Source organism: Lithobates pipiens, unplaced genomic scaffold (genome assembly GCF_037356315.1).
Source record: "Lithobates pipiens isolate NorthernLeopardFrog02 unplaced genomic scaffold, aLitPip1_a1.2 Scaffold_6, whole genome shotgun sequence".
Classification (NCBI taxonomy): Eukaryota; Metazoa; Chordata; class Amphibia; order Anura; family Ranidae; genus Lithobates; species Lithobates pipiens.
In genome coordinates, this window is record NW_027507881.1 from 8666087 (window position 1) to 8685501 (window position 19415).

General features: G+C 45.3%; 2 protein-coding genes across 5 annotated transcripts in view; one reads left to right on the forward strand and one right to left on the reverse strand.

Moving 5' to 3' along the window:
- LOC143958218 (very-long-chain (3R)-3-hydroxyacyl-CoA dehydratase-like) overlaps positions 1–4295 on the reverse strand; it is a 56036-nt gene extending 51741 nt beyond the window's left edge. Inside the window, exon 1 of the mRNA XM_077467712.1 lies at positions 4079–4295. Within this exon, the coding sequence (XP_077323838.1) occupies positions 4079–4291 (213 nt within the window). The 5' untranslated portion in view covers positions 4292–4295. The remainder of the gene's footprint in view (positions 1–4078) is intronic.
- A 36-nt stretch (positions 4296–4331) lies between these two features.
- The window catches only part of LOC143958217 (dipeptidyl peptidase 8-like), a 62411-nt gene continuing 47327 nt past the window's right edge, over positions 4332–19415 (forward strand). Inside the window, exon 1 of one of the 4 annotated variants that reach the window (XM_077467709.1) lies at positions 4332–4545. In XM_077467709.1, coding sequence (XP_077323835.1) covers positions 4506–4545 — 40 coding nt within the window. In that variant the 5' untranslated portion in view covers positions 4332–4505. Of the gene's footprint in view, positions 4546–6579; positions 6595–16213; positions 16340–19415 lie in introns of those variants that run through there. The other 3 variants (XM_077467708.1, XM_077467711.1, XM_077467710.1) reach the window with 3 other exon arrangements.

The following is a 19415-nucleotide window of genomic DNA, read 5'->3' on the forward strand; positions in this document are numbered from 1 at the left end:
AGGAGAGGAGAGAGAGAGAGAGAGAGAGAGAGAGAGAGAGGGGGGAGAGAGAGGAGGGAGGGAGAGAGGGAGGGGGGGGAGAGAGAGGAGGGGAGAGAGAGGAGGGGGGAGAGAGAGGAGGGGGGAGAGAGAGGAGGGGGGGAGAGAGAGGAGGGGGGAGAGAGAGGAGGGGGGGAGAGAGAGAGGAGGGAGGGAGAGAGAGAGGAGGGAGGGAGAGAGAGGAGGGGGGGAGAGAGAGGAGGGGGGGGAGAGAGAGAGGAGGGAGGGAGAGAGAGAGGAGGGAGGGGAGAGAGAGGAGGGGGGGAGAGAGAGGAGGGGGGAGAGAGAGGAGGGGGGAGAGAGAGGAGGGGGGAGAGAGAGGAGGGGGGAGAGAGAGGAGGGGGGAGAGAGAGAGAGGGGGGAGAGAGAGGAGGGGGGAGAGAGAGGAGGGGGGGAGAGAGGGGAGGGGGGAGAGAGGGGGGGAGAGAGAGAGGAGGAGGGGGGGGAGAGAGAGGAGGGGGGGGAGAGAGAGGAGGGGGGGAGAGGAGGAGGGGGGGGAGAGAGAGGAGGGGGGGGGGAGAGAGAGGAGGGGGGGGGAGAGAGAGGAGGGGGGGAGAGAGAGGAGGGGGGGGGGAGAGAGAGGAGGGGGGGGGGGGAGGAGAGGAGGAGGGGGGGGGAGAGAGAGGAGGGGGGGGGAGAGAGAGGAGGGGGGGGAGAGAGAGGAGGGGGGGGAGAGAGAGGGAGGGGGGGGAGAGAGAGGGAGGGGGGGGAGAGAGGGAGGGGGGGCTGTTACTGATTAAAATTTTCGTGTTCTATTAATAGATTTTTTTTTTAATCGACTAATTTTGATTAAATTATAAAAACACACATACAGATCCAACTACTTTTAGCTGATCTCCTTGCATTGCAGCTCTGCATTAGTCCGTGGTAAACACTATATACAATCACCCGACACTAGTTAGTTTCCACAATCCATGACTCAACTTCACAGTTCACACAAATATGTTTTAAATGTAAACTGTAGCACTGACGCAAGTCATTTTTTTCCCCCACAGTAGTGTGACAATCCCTCCACCTCCGGTCTTACTAATCACTCTCACCTTATGGCATGGACCCCTGTGCAAACAGGTGGTCATGCAAGCGGGTATCAAAAGGGGTTAACACGAACCATAAACTTCTCTCACGTCTCCTTAGATCTCAGCAAGGACGCCGGGTCATAGATCTTTTCTTTCTACCCAAGTGCTCACCGCTTAAGTACAAGATTTCATTTTTGTGTTCAAACACAAACTACTCACATAAAGATGATAAAAACACAGCATGTAAAGCCGACAACCGTGTTAGTTCCGTAGGGTGGCAGCGGGTGATGTCATGCGTAGCTCCTCCCCCCGTACGAGTTACGTTCAATCAGAACTTCAACGTCACCGGACTCCTCCCCCCTTCCCTTTGTTAGCAGACGGAGGCACTTGGGGAAGGGGGAGGAGTCCGGTGACGTCGATGTCCGTGATGTCACCGAATCTCCGACGGAAATCCCTGAAGACCCGGAAGCCGGCGGAGAGGCGAGTATTTTGATAGATCAAAAAAAAATTACGATTAATCGAGGAATTAATTCTTAATTCCCACAGCCCTAATATATACATATCACACACAGCATCTCACAAAAGTGAGTACACTCCTCACATTATTGTAAATATTTTCTTCTATATTTTCATGTGACAACACTGAAGAAATGACACTTGTCTACAATGTAAAGTAGTGAGTGTACAGCTTGTATAACAGTGTAAATTTATTTATTTTTTTGGGTTTTCGAGCAAAAAGAAATTCTGATTTTTGACATGTAGGAGAGGAATGTCCGAATTGGGCCTGGAAGTGGTTAAAAATGGAAAATGCCATATTTGGCTACTAGGGGACACCAAGGGGGAGATTAACTAAAATTGGGGCACACAAGAAATCTGGTGCAGCTGTTCATAGTAACCAATCAGCTTCCAGGTTCTATTGGCAATGCATTGAACAAACTGAAGTTAAAAGCCGATTGGTTGCCGTGCTCAGCTGCATCAGACTCTGCTCCAGTTTTATTAAATCTCCGTATCATAGGAAAGTCTATCGAGGGGACAAATGTGGCATTTTCCATTTAAAACGAATGAAAAATATTCACTCAAAACAGGAAAAAGTCCAATAACATTCCCCCCCACCCCTGTTGGCACGAAATAAATATACCCGCACTCTCATTGGGTGAACTGAAGTGTGAGAGAGAGAAAATATTATATATATATATGCACCCCTAGAAGTGGAGTGGATTTGGGTTTCTACGTCATCTCTGACTCCAGCACAGTCCGCACAGCGTACACCCCGTCCTCACACCCGTCATTCCGCTGTGCACCGAGTTATATCTGCTGCTTGTACCAACAAAAGGAGAAGACAGGCGGACTGATAAGTTTGCAAATAAAATTTAAATTTGCATCGGATGACGTGTCATCATTTAATAGAAACATTCCACATAAAATCCGGGAGAGACCCAGAAGCAGCGAGGAGACAACCATCGGGCACACATAATTAGGAGGGTACATTTGGGGGTCGAGTCAAAGCTTACAGGAAGGCACAGGAAAGAGTCAGACCCTCATAGACAACATAGAATAAAAACATAAAAGTTGTGCCCCCCCCACTGAGATTTCCCCTCATCTCCGGTGTGGATATTCAGGTGACAACTCTGATGTGTTGGATGTCTCTCTACAAACCTCCTTCCATCTACACCCATCTCTGTACCTTCACCTGCATCCTCCATACACCCCTACTTCCATCTCCACACCCCTACTTCCACCCCCATACACCCCTACCTCCATCTCCACCTCCACCCCCCTACTTCCATCCCCACCTCCATCCTCATACACCCCTACTTCCATCTCCACCCCCATACACACCTACCTCCACCCCCTACTTCCATCCCCATTCTCATACACCCTACTTCCACCTCCACCCCCTACTTCCATCCCCACCTCCACCTGCATCCTCATACACCCCCACTTCCATCTCCACACCCCTACTTCCACCCCCATCAACCCCTACCTCCATCTCCACCCCCCTACTTCCATCCCCACCTCCACCTGCATCCTCATACACCCCTACTTCCACCTCCACCCCCCTACTTCCATCTCCATCTCCACCTCCATCCTCATACACCCCTACTTCCATCTCCACCCCCATACACACCTACCTCCACCCCCCTACTTCCATCCCCATCTCCATTCTCATACACCCCTACTTCCACCTCCACCCCCCTACTTCCATCTCCACACCCCTACTTCCATCCCCATCTCCACCTCCATCCTCATACACCCCTACTTCCACCTCCACCCCCCTACTTCCATCACCACCTCCACCTGCATCCTCATACACCCCCTATTACCATCTCCACACCCCTACTTCCATCCCCATACACCCCTACTTCCATCTCCACCTCCCCACCCCTACTTCCAGCTCCACTTCCACCTCCCCACCCCTACTTCCATCTCCATCTCCGCATCCCTACCTCCATCTCCGCATCCCTACCTCCATCTCCGCACCCCTACTTCCATATCCCTACCTCCATCTCCACCCCCCTACTTCCACCTCCCTACTTCCATCCCCACCTCCCTCTCCACACCCCTACTTCCATCCCCACCTCCCTCTCCACACCCCTACTTCCATCCCCACCTCCCTCTCCACACCCCTACTTCCATCTCCACCTCCATCCTCATACACCCCTATTACTATCTCCACACCCCTACTTCCATCCCCATACACCCCTACTTCCATCTCCACACCCCTACTTCCATCTCCACCTCCCCACCCCTACTTCCATCTCCACACCCCTACCTCCATCTCCACCTCCACACCCCTACTTCCATCCCCATCTCCACCTGCACCCTCATACACCCCTACTTCCATCCCCATCTCCACACCCCTACTTCCATCCCCCATCTCCATCCCCATCCCCATACACCCCTACCTCCATCCCCATCTCCCTCTCCCGCTTTGTCCTCTCCTCTGTATTGCACTCAGGTGATATGGGGAGGTCACACTCTGTAGCCCCCTCATTGCATATATAATCCCCTCCCCTCAGTACCTGTACGTCGCTGAGCTCCACCCTCAGGTAGATCTCCCGGTGCCGCTGCGCCCAGAACACCGGAGGGGTCAGACTCATCTTTCCGCTCACCGACTGACACACACCGGCCGAGCTGTCAGTGCACCACCTGCAGGCGGGCGGGGAGAAGTTCAGCCGTCCATCCCACATAAGGGCAAACCAGTCACTTCCGTCCGCCATGATGAGTGAGGGCATGACATGACCCGGGGCGGCCATCTTGACTAAGGGAAAAAAAAACAGTACTTGGTTACCTGGGCAGAAGGGAGGCGAATTTCAGCAAACACCAATCCGCATCCGAAGTCACCTCCGGAGTGATATTGTGACGGAGCATCCTCTGTCCCCGGGAATGGAAGTGACACCCTGACCGCTCCTCATTACATCATCACCGGGGACGGGCCTGATCCGGGCAATGCTGAGAAAAGCTCCATTCATCAGTCCTCCCAACACAGGTATTCCCATCATCAGTCCTCCCATCACAGGTATTCCCACCATCAGTCCTCCCATCACCAGTCCTCCAATCACAGGTATTCCCACCATCAGTCCTCCCAACACAGGTACTCCCATCATCAGTCCTCCCAACACAGGTATTCCCACCATCAGTCTTCCCAACACAGGTATTCCCACCATCAGTCCTCCCATCACCAGTCCTCCAATCACAGGTATTCCCACCATCAGTCCTCCCATCACCAGTCCTCCAATCACAGGTATTCCCACCATCAGTCCTCCCAACACAGGTACTCCCATCATCAGTCCTCCCAACACAGGTATTCCCACCATCAGTCTTCCCAACACAGGTATTCCCATCATCAGTCCTCCAATCACAGGTATTCCCACCATCAGTCCTCCCAACACAGGTACTCCCATCATCAGTCCTCCCAACACAGGTATTCCCATCATCAGTCTTCCCAACACAGGTATTCCCATCATCGGTCCTCCAATCACAGGTATTCACATCATCAGTCCTCCAATCACAGGTATTCCCATCATCAGTCCTCCCAACACAGTAATTCCCACCATCAGTCCTCCAATAACAGGTATTCCCATCATCAGTCTTCCCAACACAGGTATTCCCATCATCAGTCCTCCCAATCACAGGTATTCCCACCATCAGTCCTCCAATCACAGGTATTCCCACCATCAGTCCTCCAATCACAGGTATTCCCACCATCAGTCCTCCCAACACAGGTATTCCCACCATCAGTCCTCCCAACACAGGTATTCCCATCATCAGTCCTCCAATCACAGGTATTCCCATCATCAGTCCCCCAATCACAGGTATTCCCACCATCAGTCCTCCCAACACGGGTATTCCCACCATCAGTCCTCCCAATCACAGGTATTCCCATCATCAGTCCTCCCAACACGGGTATTCCCACCATCAGTCCTCCCAATCACAGGTATTCCCACCATCAGTCCTCCCAACACAGGTATTCCCATCACCAGTCCTCCCAACACAGGTATTCCCATCATCAGTCCTCCCATCACCAGTCCTCCAATCACAGGTATTCCCACCATCAGTCCTCCCAACACAGGTATTCCCACCATCAGTCCTCCCAACACAGGTATTCCCACCATCAGTCCTCCCAACACAGGGATTCTATACTAGAAATAAACTTTGCTGCCCAGAGGGCTGATGATGGCTAAAAAAATAGAAAATTCTATATCAATATAAATATAATATGAAAAAATATCATCTATAATTTCATTGGTGTCAGTGGGAGGAATAGTGCCCCATCATTGGTGTCAGTGGGAGGATTAGTACCCCATCATTGGTGTCAGTGGGAGAAATAGTGCCCCATCATTGGTGTCAGTGGGAGGAATAGTGCCCCATCATTGGTGTCAGTGGGAGGAATAGTGCCCCATCATTGGTGTCGGTGGGAGGAATAGTGCCCCATCATTGGTGTCAGTGGGAGGATTAGTACCCCATCATTGGTGTCAGTGGGAGAAATAGTGCCCCATCATTGGTGTCAGTGGGAGGAATAGTGCCCCATCATTGGTGTCAGTGGGAGGAATAGTGCCCCATCATTGGTGTCAGTGGGAGGAATAGTGCCCCATCATTGGTGTCAGTGGGAGGAATAGTGCCCCCATCATTGGTGTCAGTGGGAGGATTAGTACCCCATCATTGGTGTCAGTGGGAGAAATAGTGCCCCATCATTGGTGTCAGTGGGAGGAATAGTGCCTCATCATTGGTGATCAGGTATTCCCATCATCAGTCCTCCCAACACAGGTATTCCCATCATCAGTCCTCCCAACACAGGTATTCCCACCATCAGTCCTCCCAATCACAGGTATTCCCATCATCAGTCCTCCAGTCACAGGTATTCCCACCATCAGTCCTCCCAACACAGGTATTCCCATCATCAGTCCTCCCAACACGGGTATTCCCATCATCAGTCCTCCCAACACAGGTATTCCCATCATCAGTCCTCCCAACACAGGTATTCCCACCATCAGTCCTCCCGACACAGGTATTCCCATCATCAGTCCTCCCAACACAGGTATTCTATACTAGAAATAAACTTTGCTGCCCAGAGGGCTGATGATGGCTAAAAAAATAGAAAATTCTTTATCAATATAAATATAATATGAAAAAATATCATCTATAATTTCATTGGTGTCAGTGGGAGGAATAGTGCCCCATCATTGGTATCAGTGGGAGGAATAGTGCCCCATCATTGGTGTCAGTGGGAGGAATAGTGCCCCATCATTGGTGTCAGTGGGAGGAATAGTGCCCCATCATTGGTGTCAGTGGGAGGAATAGTGCTCCATCATTGGTATCGGTGGGAGGAATAGTGCCCCATCATTGGTGTCAGTGGGAGGAATAGTGCCCCATCATTGGTATCATTGGGAGGAATAGTGCCCCATCATTGGTATCGGTGGGAGGAATAGTGCTCCATCATTGGTGTCAGTGGGAGGAATAGTGCCCCATCATTGGTATCGGTGGGAGGAATAGTGCTCCATCATTGGTATCGGTGGGAGGAATAGTGCCCCATCATTGGTATCGGTGGGAGGAATAGTGCCCCATCATTGGTATCGGTGGGAGGAATAGTGCCCCATCATTGGTATCGGTGGGAGGAATAGTGCTCCATCATTGGTATCGGTGGGAGGAATAGTGCCCCATCATTGGTATCGGTGGGAGGAATAGTGCCCCATCATTGGTATCGGTGGGAGGAATAGTGCTCCATCATTGGTGTCAGTGGGAGGAATAGTGCTCCATCATTGGTATCGGTGGGATGAATAGTGCCCCATCATTGGTATCGGTGGGAGGAATAGTGCCCCATCATTGGTATCGGTGGGAGGAATAGTGCTCCATCATTGGTATCAGTGGGAGGAATAGTGCCCCATCATTGGTATCGGTGGGAGGAATAGTGCTCCATCATTGGTATCGGTGGGATGAATAGTGCCCCATCATTGGTATCGGTGGGATGAATAGTGCCCCATCATTGGTATCGGTGGGAGGAATAGTGCCCCATCATTGGTATCGGTGGGAGGAATAGTGCTCCATCATTGGTATCGGTGGGATGAATAGTGCCCCATCATTGGTATCGGTGGGATGAATAGTGCCCCATCATTGGTATCGGTGGGAGGAATAGTGCCCCATCATTGGTATCGGTGGGATGAATAGTGCCCCATCATTGGTATCGGTGGGAGGAATAGTGCCCCATCATTGGTATCGGTGGGAGGAATAGTGCCCCATCATTGGTATCGGTGGGAGGAATAGTGCCCCATCATTGGTATCGGTGGGAGGAATAGTGCCCCATCATTGGTGTCAGTGGGAGGAATAGTGCCCCATCATTGGTATCGGTGGGAGGAATAGTGCCCCATCATTGGTATCGGTGGGAGGAATAGTGCCCCATCATTGGTGTCAGTGGGAGGAATAGTGCCCCATCATTGGTATCAGCAAACAAAATAGCGCCGCAAGGGCCAGATATAAACAAGCAAAGGGCCGCATCTGTCCCCCGGGACCGAAGTTTGGAGACTACTGATGTATGACATAATATAAAAAAAATATATATATATTTTTACTATAATTTGTATTATATTATATTTAATATAAAATAGAATATAAATATGATGTGAAACTATGTAAAATAAAATATATAACATACTAAAAATTTGAATGCAAAATAATCTATATTGTATATTATACTATTCTATAGTTTGCAATATATTTAATGGTTATGTATAATATGATATAAAATAGAAGATAAATATATTATGAATTAATATAATAAATAACATAATATATAATATAATACAATGTAATCTAAAAATTGTATTTAGATTTGATACATTTTTATATAATATATTTTATTTTTGTTATACTATAAGTTGTATCATATTTAATTATGTAATAGAGTATTAATATAATACAAAATAATATATAAAAAATAATATAGAATTTAATTCATATTACATTTGATAATTTTTTAAATAAAATAAAACAGTTGTGCTCATAAGTTTATATACCCCTGGCAGAATTTATGATTTCTTGGCCATTTTTCAGAGAATATGAATGATAACACAAAAACTTTTCTTTCACTCATGGTTTGTGTTTGGCTGAAGCCATTTATTATCAATCAACTGTGTTTACTCTTTTTAAATCATAATGACAACAGAAACTACCCAAATGACCCTGATCAAAAGTTTACATACCCCAGTTCTTCATTTCGAGTATTGCCCCTATAAAGTGATTGTAAGGGGTAGTTTTTTGTTTTCTTAACCACTTCAGCCCCATAAGATTTTACCCCCCTTCCTGACCACTTTTCCTGACCACTTTTTGCGATTCAGCACTGCGTTACTTTAACTGACAATTGCGCGGTTGGTGTGCAGTGCACGCCTGAGAGATCAGGTACAGTAATGTGATTTTGTGCAGGGGAGCCAGCGTGCCGCAGTAAAACTGCAGCGGCTGGTCCGGAAGCAGTTAAAGCGGAGGTCCACCCTAAAATGGACCTTCCGCTCATCGGAATCCTCCCCCCCTCCGGCGCCACAATTGGCACCTTTCAGGGGGGAGGGGGTGCAGTTACCTGGATAATCCAGGTAACTGCACCCACTTCCGGGATAGCTCTCTGCAGAAAGGGGCATAGATTACGCCCCTTTCCGCAAGTGCCCGCCCCCTTCCGCAAGTGCCCCGCTGCCTGCTGGGAAACACACAGATCCCAGAGGCAGCGGGGACCGTCCTTATTGCGCAGCGCGGCTCGCGCATGCGCAGTAGGGAACCGGGAAATGAAGCCGAAAGGCTCCACTTCCTGATTCCCATACCCAAGATGGCGGCGGCAGCACCCAAGTGACGATCTAGAGCGGGCGCGCTGGACAGGTAAGTGTCATTATTTTAAAAGTCAGCAGCTGCAGTATTTGTAGCTGCTGGCTTTTAAAAAAAAAAAAAAAAACGCGGAGTCCCGGCGGACTCCCGCTTTAAATAACAGCTTGTTTTGCACAGTGGCCCCCGATCTGGGGTCCCTCGGTGGCTCTCTCGGCTCCTCCCCACATCAGATAACCCCCTTAGGAGAAGCGCTCTCCCGAGGGGGTCACCTTGCAGGCACGCTCCCGAGTCCAGCATTTCTGTCCGCCGAATGTATGACTCGGCCACGCCCCCCCCGGCTCCCGCGTCATTGGATTTGATTTAGAGGTCGACCGATATGGGTTTTTCTCTGGCCGATGCTGATATTTAGAAATCATGGCGGCCGATGGCCGGTATATGATGCCGATTTTTTTGGGCCGATATGTTAGGCCGATTTTATTCATTTATTTTCCTTTTTTTTTTAATCCCCCTTGATCTCATAAAATCTAACACACCTTTCCCACTGGGGCGTTTTTCAGGCGCTTTTGGGCTAAAAATCGTGCCTGTAAAGTGCCTGCAAAATGCCTCCTCTGCAGTCTGTGTGAAAGACAAAGTGCTTTCACACTGAGGCGATGCGCTGGCAGGATCTTAAAAAAAAAAGTCCTGCAAGCAGCACGTTTGGAGTGGTGTATACCGCTCCTCCACCACTCCTGCCCATTGATATGAATGGGCACCACTGCCGAAGCGCATGCAATGCGATTTGGCAACGGTGCTTCACGGGCGCATTTAACCTCTTCCTCGGCCGCTAGCTGGGTTATATGTGCCCCACTAGCAGCCGAATAGCACCGCTAAAATGATGGTAAAGAGCCGCTAAAACTTGCAGCGTTTTACCATCAACGCCTGCCCGCTCCAGTGTGAAAGCAGCCTTCATAAGTGATACAGAAAATCTCTTACATTTAAACATTTATTAAACAAAACAAACCTCCAATCAGTTTACTTGTATGTATGATTTAGATAAAAAAAAAAAAAAAACCTATACATTAAATAAAAACAGGTAGTCAAAACTTTTGGACGAAAAAAAAATGGGCTAACTTTACTGTTTTTAAACTTTTTTTTTTTTTTTAAATAGTGTATTTTTTTCCCAAAAAAATGCATTTGAAAGACCTCTGTGCAAATGCCGTGTGACATAAAATATTGCAACAACCGCTATTTTATTCCCTAGGATCTCTGCTAAAAAATATATATATAATTTTTTGGGGGGGTTTAAGTGATTTTCTGGCAGAAAATACAGGATTTTTACTTGTAAGCAACAAGTGTCAGAAAAGATTTAGTCTTTAAATGGTTAAACTGAGAACTTTACACACTGAGATGACTTCATTCATTCAGAAGTGTAAACATTGTATCTTTTTTGCTCTTTTCTTGGCAGCCTGCCCAGAGAGGAGGAAAGTCGTTTCTATGGCAACTCACACTGACTTCTATTACAGAAGTCATTTCCAAGTCACAATGTAGTTCTAAATCTGCCTTTTTATCAGCACAATCGACCGATGCCGATTAATTAAAATACGGCAAATATCGGCCAATATATCGGTCGACCTCTAATTTGATTGACAGCAACGGGAGCCAATGGCTGCGCTACTATCAATCTATCCAATCAAGAACCCTGGGCAGAGAGAGAGAGCGCCCCCCCCCCCCCCCGCCGAGTCAAGTTCTAGGGCTCAGGTAAGTAAAACGGGGTGGGGGGGTCACTGCCAGGCGTTTTTTCACCTTAATGCATAGGATGCAGTGGCGTAGTGTGGGGGGGTGTTTCAGGGGTGCCGTGGCCCCGGGCGCGTCATTTAGGGGGGCGCTACTGCGTCGGTATGTGTCACTCACTGCTGCTATCTCCTCCTAATTTGAATGCCTGTGTCCCTGGAGTTCCGGCCGCCATGTTAAGTGTCCGGTGCCCTGTCATTGGGCGTATGGGCGGCGTAGGGCTGGCCTGTCCGTGATCGATCCTGAAGTCCCGCCTCTGCACATGACCCCCTTCCCACCCTATCACAGAGCGCTGCGCCGGACACTGGAGAGAAGCAAAAACGTGAGTTGTCTTCTCCAGGCTCCTCATATCACCTATCTCCTCTGATATCATATCCGGACCGATGCAGGACAAGAGAGAGAGAATAGAGAGAATAGAGAGAGAGACAAAGAGAAGAGAGATAGAGAACCAAGAGAAGACAGAGAATAGAGAGAGAGACAGAGAGAGAATAGAGAGACGGAACCAAGAGAAGATAGAATAGAGAGACAGACAGAGAATAGAGAGAGTGAGCCTAGAGAAGAGAGAGAGATTAGATGAGAGAGAGAAGAGAGAACAGAGAGAGTACAGGGAGAGAGCGAGAGAGAATAGTATAGTATGGTGGTCAGTTAGTATAGTGTAGTATGATGTGTAGTGTAGTATGGTGGTCAGTCAGTGGTATGGTGGAAAGTGTAGTGTAGTATGGTTTGTAGTATGGTGGTCAGTGTAGTGTAGTATAATGATCAGTGTAGTTCTCAGTGTAGTGGACAGTATAGTATGGTGGTCAGTGTAGTGTAGTATGGTGGTCAGTGTAGTGGACAGTATAGTATAGTGGCCAGTGTAGTGTAGTATAGTGGCCAGTGTAGTATAGTTGTCAGTGTAGTATAGTGGATAGTACAGTGGACAGTATAGTGGTCAGTGTAGTGTACGGTATAGTGGTCAGTGTAGTTCTCAGTGTAGTGGATAGTATAGGGGTCAGTGTAGTGTACAGTATAGTTCTCAGTATAGTGGTTAGTATAGTTCTCAGTGTAGTGTACGGTATAGTTCTCAGTATAGTGGTTAGTATAGTTCTCAGTGTAGTGGACAGTATAGTATAGTGGTCAGTGTAGTGTGTAATGGTCAGAAAAGCAATCTGGTTGGTCAGTAGTAGTACTATTGTATTGTTGGAAGGGACTTGGAGTGCTAAAAGTCCGCAGGTTAGGGGGGCGCAGATTACTTGCCTTGCCCCGGGTGCTGACAACCCATGCTACGCCACTGATAGGATGTATTAAAGCGGTAGTAAACCCGCTATTTTTTTTTTTAACACCTGCAAAGCAAAAGGCATAATGAGCTAGTATGCACCGCCTACTAGCTCATTATGAAATACTTATCTTAGAACGAGGCCCCGACATCTGGCACGATCCACGCCGAGGGAGCTGACATGCTCCCTCTGTGTTTCTTCCGGGTATCGCGGCTCCGGCGCTGTGAGTGGCCGGAGCCACGATATCGTCACTCCAATGCGCGCGGGAGATTTCTTTCCGGCCGCCGACCACTGCCGGATTTTCAGGCCGAGAATCCCCTCGTGCGCATGCGCCGCTGCAGTCAGCGGCGCATACCGAGGGGAATATCTCCTAAATCGTACAGGTTTAGGAGATATTTTTTTTACCTACAGGTAAGCCTTATTATAGGCTTTCCTGTAGGTAAAAGTTACAAAAAAGGGTATACAACCACTTTAAGGTAAAAAACACGAACCTTTACAACCCCTTTAACATCAATGACAGCTTGAAGTCTCTTGTGGTATTTGTGGATGAGGCTCTTTATCTTCTCAGATGGTAAAGCTGCCCGTTCCTCTTGGCACAAAGCCTCCAGTTCCTGTAAATTCTTGGGCTGTTTTGCATGAACGGCACGTCTGAGATCTCCCCAGAGGGGCTCAATGATATTGAGGTCAGGAGACGGAGATGTCCACTCCACAACCTTCACTTTATTCTGCTGTAGCCAATGACAGGTGGACTTGGCCTTGTGTTTTGTACCATTGTCATGTTGGGATGTCCAAGTACGTCCCATGCGCAGCTTCCTGGCTGATGAATGCAAATGTTCCTCCAGTATTTTTTGATAATATACTGCATTCATCTTTCCATCAGTTTGGACCTAATTTCCTGTGCCTTTGTAGCTCACACATCCCCAAAACATCAGCGATCCACCTCCGTGTTTCACAGTAGGGATGGTGGACCTTTCATCATAGGCCTTGTTGACTCCTCTCCAAATGTAGTGTTTATGGTTGTGGCCAAAAAGCTCAATTTTGGTCTCATCGCTCCAAATGACTTTGTTCTAGAAGGTTTGAGGCTTGTCTCTGTGCTGTTTGGCGTATTATAAGTGGGATACTTTGTGGCATTTGTGTAGTAATGGCTTTCTTCTGGCGGCTCCACCATGCAGCCCATCTTTCTTCAAGTGCCTCCTTATTGTGCATCTTGGAACAGCCACACCACATGTTATCAGAGAGTCCTGTATTTCGCCTGAAGTTATTTGTGGGGCTTCTCTTTGTATCCCCAACAATTTTCCTGGCAGTTGTGGCTGAAATTTTAGTTGGTCTACCTGACCGTGGATTGGATTCAACAGAACCCCTCATTTTCCACTTCTTGATCAGAGTCTGAACACTGCTGATTGGCATTCTCAATTCCTTGGATATCTTTTTATATCCCTTCCCTGGTTTATACAGTTCAGCTACCTTTTCCCACAGATCTTTTTACAATTCTTTTGCTTTCCCCATGACTCAGAATCCAGAAACGTCGGTGCAGCACTGGATGAAAGATGCAAGGGTCTGTCAGGAGTCCAGAAACGCATTGACCTTTTATACACACACACTAATTACAAGCAAACAGATCACAGATGAGGACGGTTACCTTTAATAGCCATTCAAACCCCTTTGTGTCAACTTGTGTGCATGTTATCAGGCCAAAATCACCGGGGTATGTAAACTTTTGATCAGGGTCATTTGGGTAGTTTCTGTTGTGATGATTTAAAAAGAGTAAACGCAGCTGATTGATAATAAATGGCCTCAGGCAAACACTGACCATGAGTGAAAGAAAAGTGTTTGTGTTAGGCCGCGTACACACGGGCGGATTGTCTGCCCAACTAAGTTCGGCAGACAATCCGACAGACAGTCCGTTCAAAATTTGCATGACCACACACGATGAACAGACAGTCCGCTGAAAACGTGCGTGATGACGTGTACAGCACGTACGACGGGACTAGAAAAACGACGTCCTATACACTGCAATGCAACCTTCGGCCGTGTAAACCCTTTCTGAGCATGCGCCATACTTAGTCCGTCCAACTTGCCTACACACGAGCGGACTGTCCGCTGAAACCAAGTTTGGACGGACAAAACCAAGTTTGAACGGACTGTCTTACGGAAATTCCGTAAGACTTTGTTCGTCAGACTGTCCGCTGAAAAAGTCCGCTGAAGCCCACACACGAGCGGATTGTCCGCTGAAACACGGTTCAGCGGACTAAGTTGGGCAGACAATCCGCCCGTGTGTACGCGGCCTTATTGTTCATATTCTCTGAAATATGGCCAAGAAAATCATAAATTCTCCAGGGGTATGTAAACTTATGAGCACAACTGTATATAATAAAACATACTCTATTTTTTATTTTATATTATAATTTGTATTATATTTAAAGATATAATATATAATAGAGTATTAATATAATACAAACGAATATATAAAATATAATATAGAATTTAATTGATATTATTTTTTATAATAAAATATAATATATTACTTTTTATTTTATATTATACTACAATTTGTATTATATTTAATGATTTAATATAATACAAAATCATATTTAAAATATAATACAACATGATATATACAATATAATATAGAATTTAATTGATATTATATTTGATTCATTTTTTAAAATAACATATAATATTATTTTTTATTTTATATTATACTACAATTTGTATTATATTTAATGATTTAATATAATACAAAATAATATTTAAAATAATACAACATGATATATACAATATAATATAGAATTTAATTGATATTATATTTGATTCATTTATTTAAAATAACATATAATATTATTTTTTATTTTATATTATACTACAATTTGTATTATATTTAATGATTTAATATAATACAAAATAATATTTAAAATATAATACAAAATGATATATACAAGATAATATAGAATTTAATTGATATGATATTTGATTCATTTTTTTATATAAAAAAATGATCTCTCTCTCTCTCTCTCTCATATTATATTGTATTATGTTTAATTATATAATATAGAATAGAGTATTATAGAGTAATATAATACAAATCAATATATAAAATATAATATAGAATTTAATTGATATTATATTAGATTCATTTTTTATAAAATATTTTTTTATAAAATATAAATGTATTCTATGTTTTATTTTATATTATACTATAATTTGTATTCTGTTTAATTATATAATATAGAATAGAGTACTAGAGTATTATAGAGTAATATAATACAAATCAATATATAAAATATAATATAGAATTTAATTGATATTATATTAGATTCATTTTTTATAAAACATTTTTTTATAAAATATTATGTATTCTATGTTTTATTTTATATTATACTATAATTTGTATTATATTTAATTATATAATATATAATAGAGTATTAATATAATAAAAAATAATATATAAAAAATATAGATTTTAATTGATATTATATTTAATACATTATATAAATTCATATATAATAAAATATAACATAAAATATACTATTATTCCTGTTATTATTATTATACAGGATTTATATAGCAGCAACATTGTGCCCATCACTTTACAATATAAAGGGGGACAGTACAGTTAAAAAAAACAAATCAAGGGGGTTCGGAGGGCCCTGATCGGAAGAGCTTACACTCCAATATGATATACAAATATATAATAATAATATAAATAAAAATGAATGCATGGTTATGCAGAGTAATGGGGGAATAGTGCGGCGGGCAGGGTGGTGCGCTGCCGCCTCCAGCCAGCAGGGGTCCTCAGCTTCCCCGCCCGGCGGCCGTCATTCTCCCGGAAGCGGAAGTGAGAGCTCCAGAAGCAGCAGCGGCACCGGGAGCCAGAGAGAAGCCAAGTCATAACCGGGGAGAAGAGAGTATAGGAGCCGGGCCCGGCCTCTTCCCCCGCCCGCTTCTCCATGCTAGGTGAGGGCTGTGTGGGGTGGAGGAGCCGGGGGGTGTACAGGGCACCGGAGGTGGGGGGAGTCTCCTCACAATGGATCTGGCCGGGGCCTCCGCTGATCACAGGGGGATCCCCCGCCCTGATACGCCTCCGGGGCCGGGTGTGTGGCGGTGACATGGCGCCTCCTCTGTACGGGAACATTTCTATAGAGGAAAGTCGGAGCCTCAGTCAGGTGTTTGTTTATTGTCCCCCCCCCCCCCAGGAGATTCACACCCCTCCCCCCTCCTGCATCCTCTCATTAGGACAGGAAGTGAGGACAAATCTAAAACGATGTTGCCATTAAAGCAGGAAGTGAGGGGAAACGTTCAATTGGGGGACACAGGTTACCATGACAGCTGAGAGGGGTTCCTTCACTCTGGAGTGCCCCCCCTCCACACTTCCTGTTGGGTCTACAAGACAGGAAGTCAGGGGAAATTTTACATTTGGGACACTGGTTACTATGACAACTGAGAGGGGGGGTGTCCCTTCGGTCTGGGGAGATTTCCCCTCACTTCCTGTTGGGTCAACAAAACAGGACATGAGGTTAAATTTTACCCAGTGGGGCACTGGTTACCATGACAACTGAGGGGGAGGGGGCATTCCTTCACTTCCTGTTGGATTTACAAGAGAGTAAATGAGGGGAAACTTTACATTGGGGACACTGATTACCCTGACAACTGAGTGTAAGTGGGGAGGGGTAGCTTTCTTTTGCTCTGGAGTGATTTTCCTTCACTTCCTGTTGGATCTACAGGACAGGAAGTGAGGGTAAACCGTTACACTGGTTACCATGACAACTGAGGAGTGTTCCTTCACTAAGGAGAGGACCCCCCTCACTTCCTGTTGGGTCTACAAAACAGGACGTGAGGTTAAACTTTATATTGGTGTAAAGCTGAACGATTAATCGTTAAAATGGACCTTCAGTCATTTTTTTTTTTTTTCATCTTTCCATCTTTTAAATCTTCTGCTCTTGTTGTTTTAACTTTGGATAGTAAAACTTACCATGACAACGGAGAGGGTGGGGGAGTCATATTCATTCAGTCTGGAGAGATTTCCCCTCTCTTCCTGTTGGGTCTACAAAACAGTAAAATGTAATAAATTCCCTCCATATTAACCCCTTCCCTACCAGGCGTATTCTGTCATTTCTCCCCATCAAAGTAAAAATCTGCATCATATTTATGAATTTTGCATAAAATTACTCGGAACCCACAAACAGTATATATATAATATTTTTTAGCAGAGACCCTACAGAGTAAAATAGCGATCATCGCAGTATAAGGTATTTGTGCAACAATTTTTCAAACACTTTTTTTTTGCGAAAAAATTCATTTTAATTTGTTTAATTGTGCAACAAAAAAACAAAACTGTTATTTTGGTAAAATATAAAGGATGATGGTATCCCGAATGAATTCAAAGCAAACATGTTGCGTTTCAAAATTGCACGCGCTCGTCGAATGGCAGTCACCTACGCTACTTTAAAAAACCTCCATAGGTGATGCCTAAAATTTTTTTGCAGGTTACCTTAGGGCTGTGGAAAAAATCGATTTAAATCTTGAATCGAGGTGAGAGGTCAAATCGATTCAAAATTTCAGCAAATCGATTTCTATTTGTTTTTTTTTTCACCAGGACCGGCGTTGACACCGCGCGGCTCTGAGTTTTTAGGTGAGGCCGCGGCTTTGGCCTAGTCCACGAGGCTGGACACTGCGGACTAGGCTGAAGCTGCGGTCTTGCTTAAAAACTCCGACCCGCAGCTCCTCAGGACCGGTGTGGTGTCCATCAAAAAAAAAAAAAAAAATTTGAATCGTGAATCAAGTTTTTTTTTTTTTGAGAAAATAGCCCCACTCTAGGTTACCCGTTTAAAGTCACAGAGGAGATCTAGCACTAGAATTATTGCTCTCGCTCTAACGATCGTGGTGATGCCTCACATGTGTGGTGCAGACACCATTTACAGATGTATGCATTCCCTTCTGTGCGGGGGGGGGAGTCGCTTTTTATTTTTAACACTGTCCCCTTTTTTTTTTTTTTTATTCCTAGTAAAAAAGAGGTTACATTTCCTCGAAATTCCTAGGAGAATTCATAGGAAATGGAAACATCCCTTGTAATAGAAATAAGGGATGACCGGTCCTCTTCATGGAGAGATCTGGGGGTCAAAAAGACTTGAAATCTCTCCTCTACCCTGGGAAGCGTGAGATTAAAAAAAAAAAAAAAAAAGAAAAAAAAAAAGAAAAAAAGATCCAAACGAAAAAAAAATACCAAAAATTTTAAAAACAAAGAAAAAAAATTCTATTTATAAAATGTTGCAAACAAATAGTCTTTCTTCATAAATTTAGGGCAAATTTATTCTGCTACATTTGTTTGGTAAAAAAAAATAAATAAAACAAATCGCAATAAGTTTTTATTGATTGGTGTGTGTGAAAGTTTTTGGCGTCTACAAACTATGGGATATATACTGGTATTTACGCAGCTAATAGGCGTTATAATGTAATGGCGGTGATCAGCAACTTACAGTGGGACTGTGATAGGGTGGCGGGCAATCTGGTGCTGACGCTGGCTGCGAGGGTCACACAGTGCTGACACTGACGTTGCCGGTGACACTAATACAGGGATCGGTGATAATACTGCACTGATGACGCTGGCTGGGAAGAGGTTGAACATCGAGGGGCAATGAATGTGCACCTAACCAGTGTAATGTGTGCTGCTTTTAGCCCACGTTCACACTGGGCCATTTTGACATGCGATTTGACATGTCAAATCGGCGTCAGCGGCACCGTCTGAATCGGTGCGACGCCACACCGATTCCCAAAAGTATTCCTATATGACTTCAGGGGCGATTTGAATAGACATCTGTGCATGAACACAGATGTCTGTCAAATTGCAGCTGAAGTCGGGCTGCATTGCCGGTTTGAAGTTGTGCAAGTTCAGCTGAACTCGTACGATTTCTAACCCGCATCAGTCTGAATCTTGGTGCGTACGCTCAGATCTGGCTGCTTTTTCTCCCTGCTTTTCAGGGAGAATATACAGCCAGGTCTCTATTTTCTGTACACAGAGCTCTGTGTGTGTGTG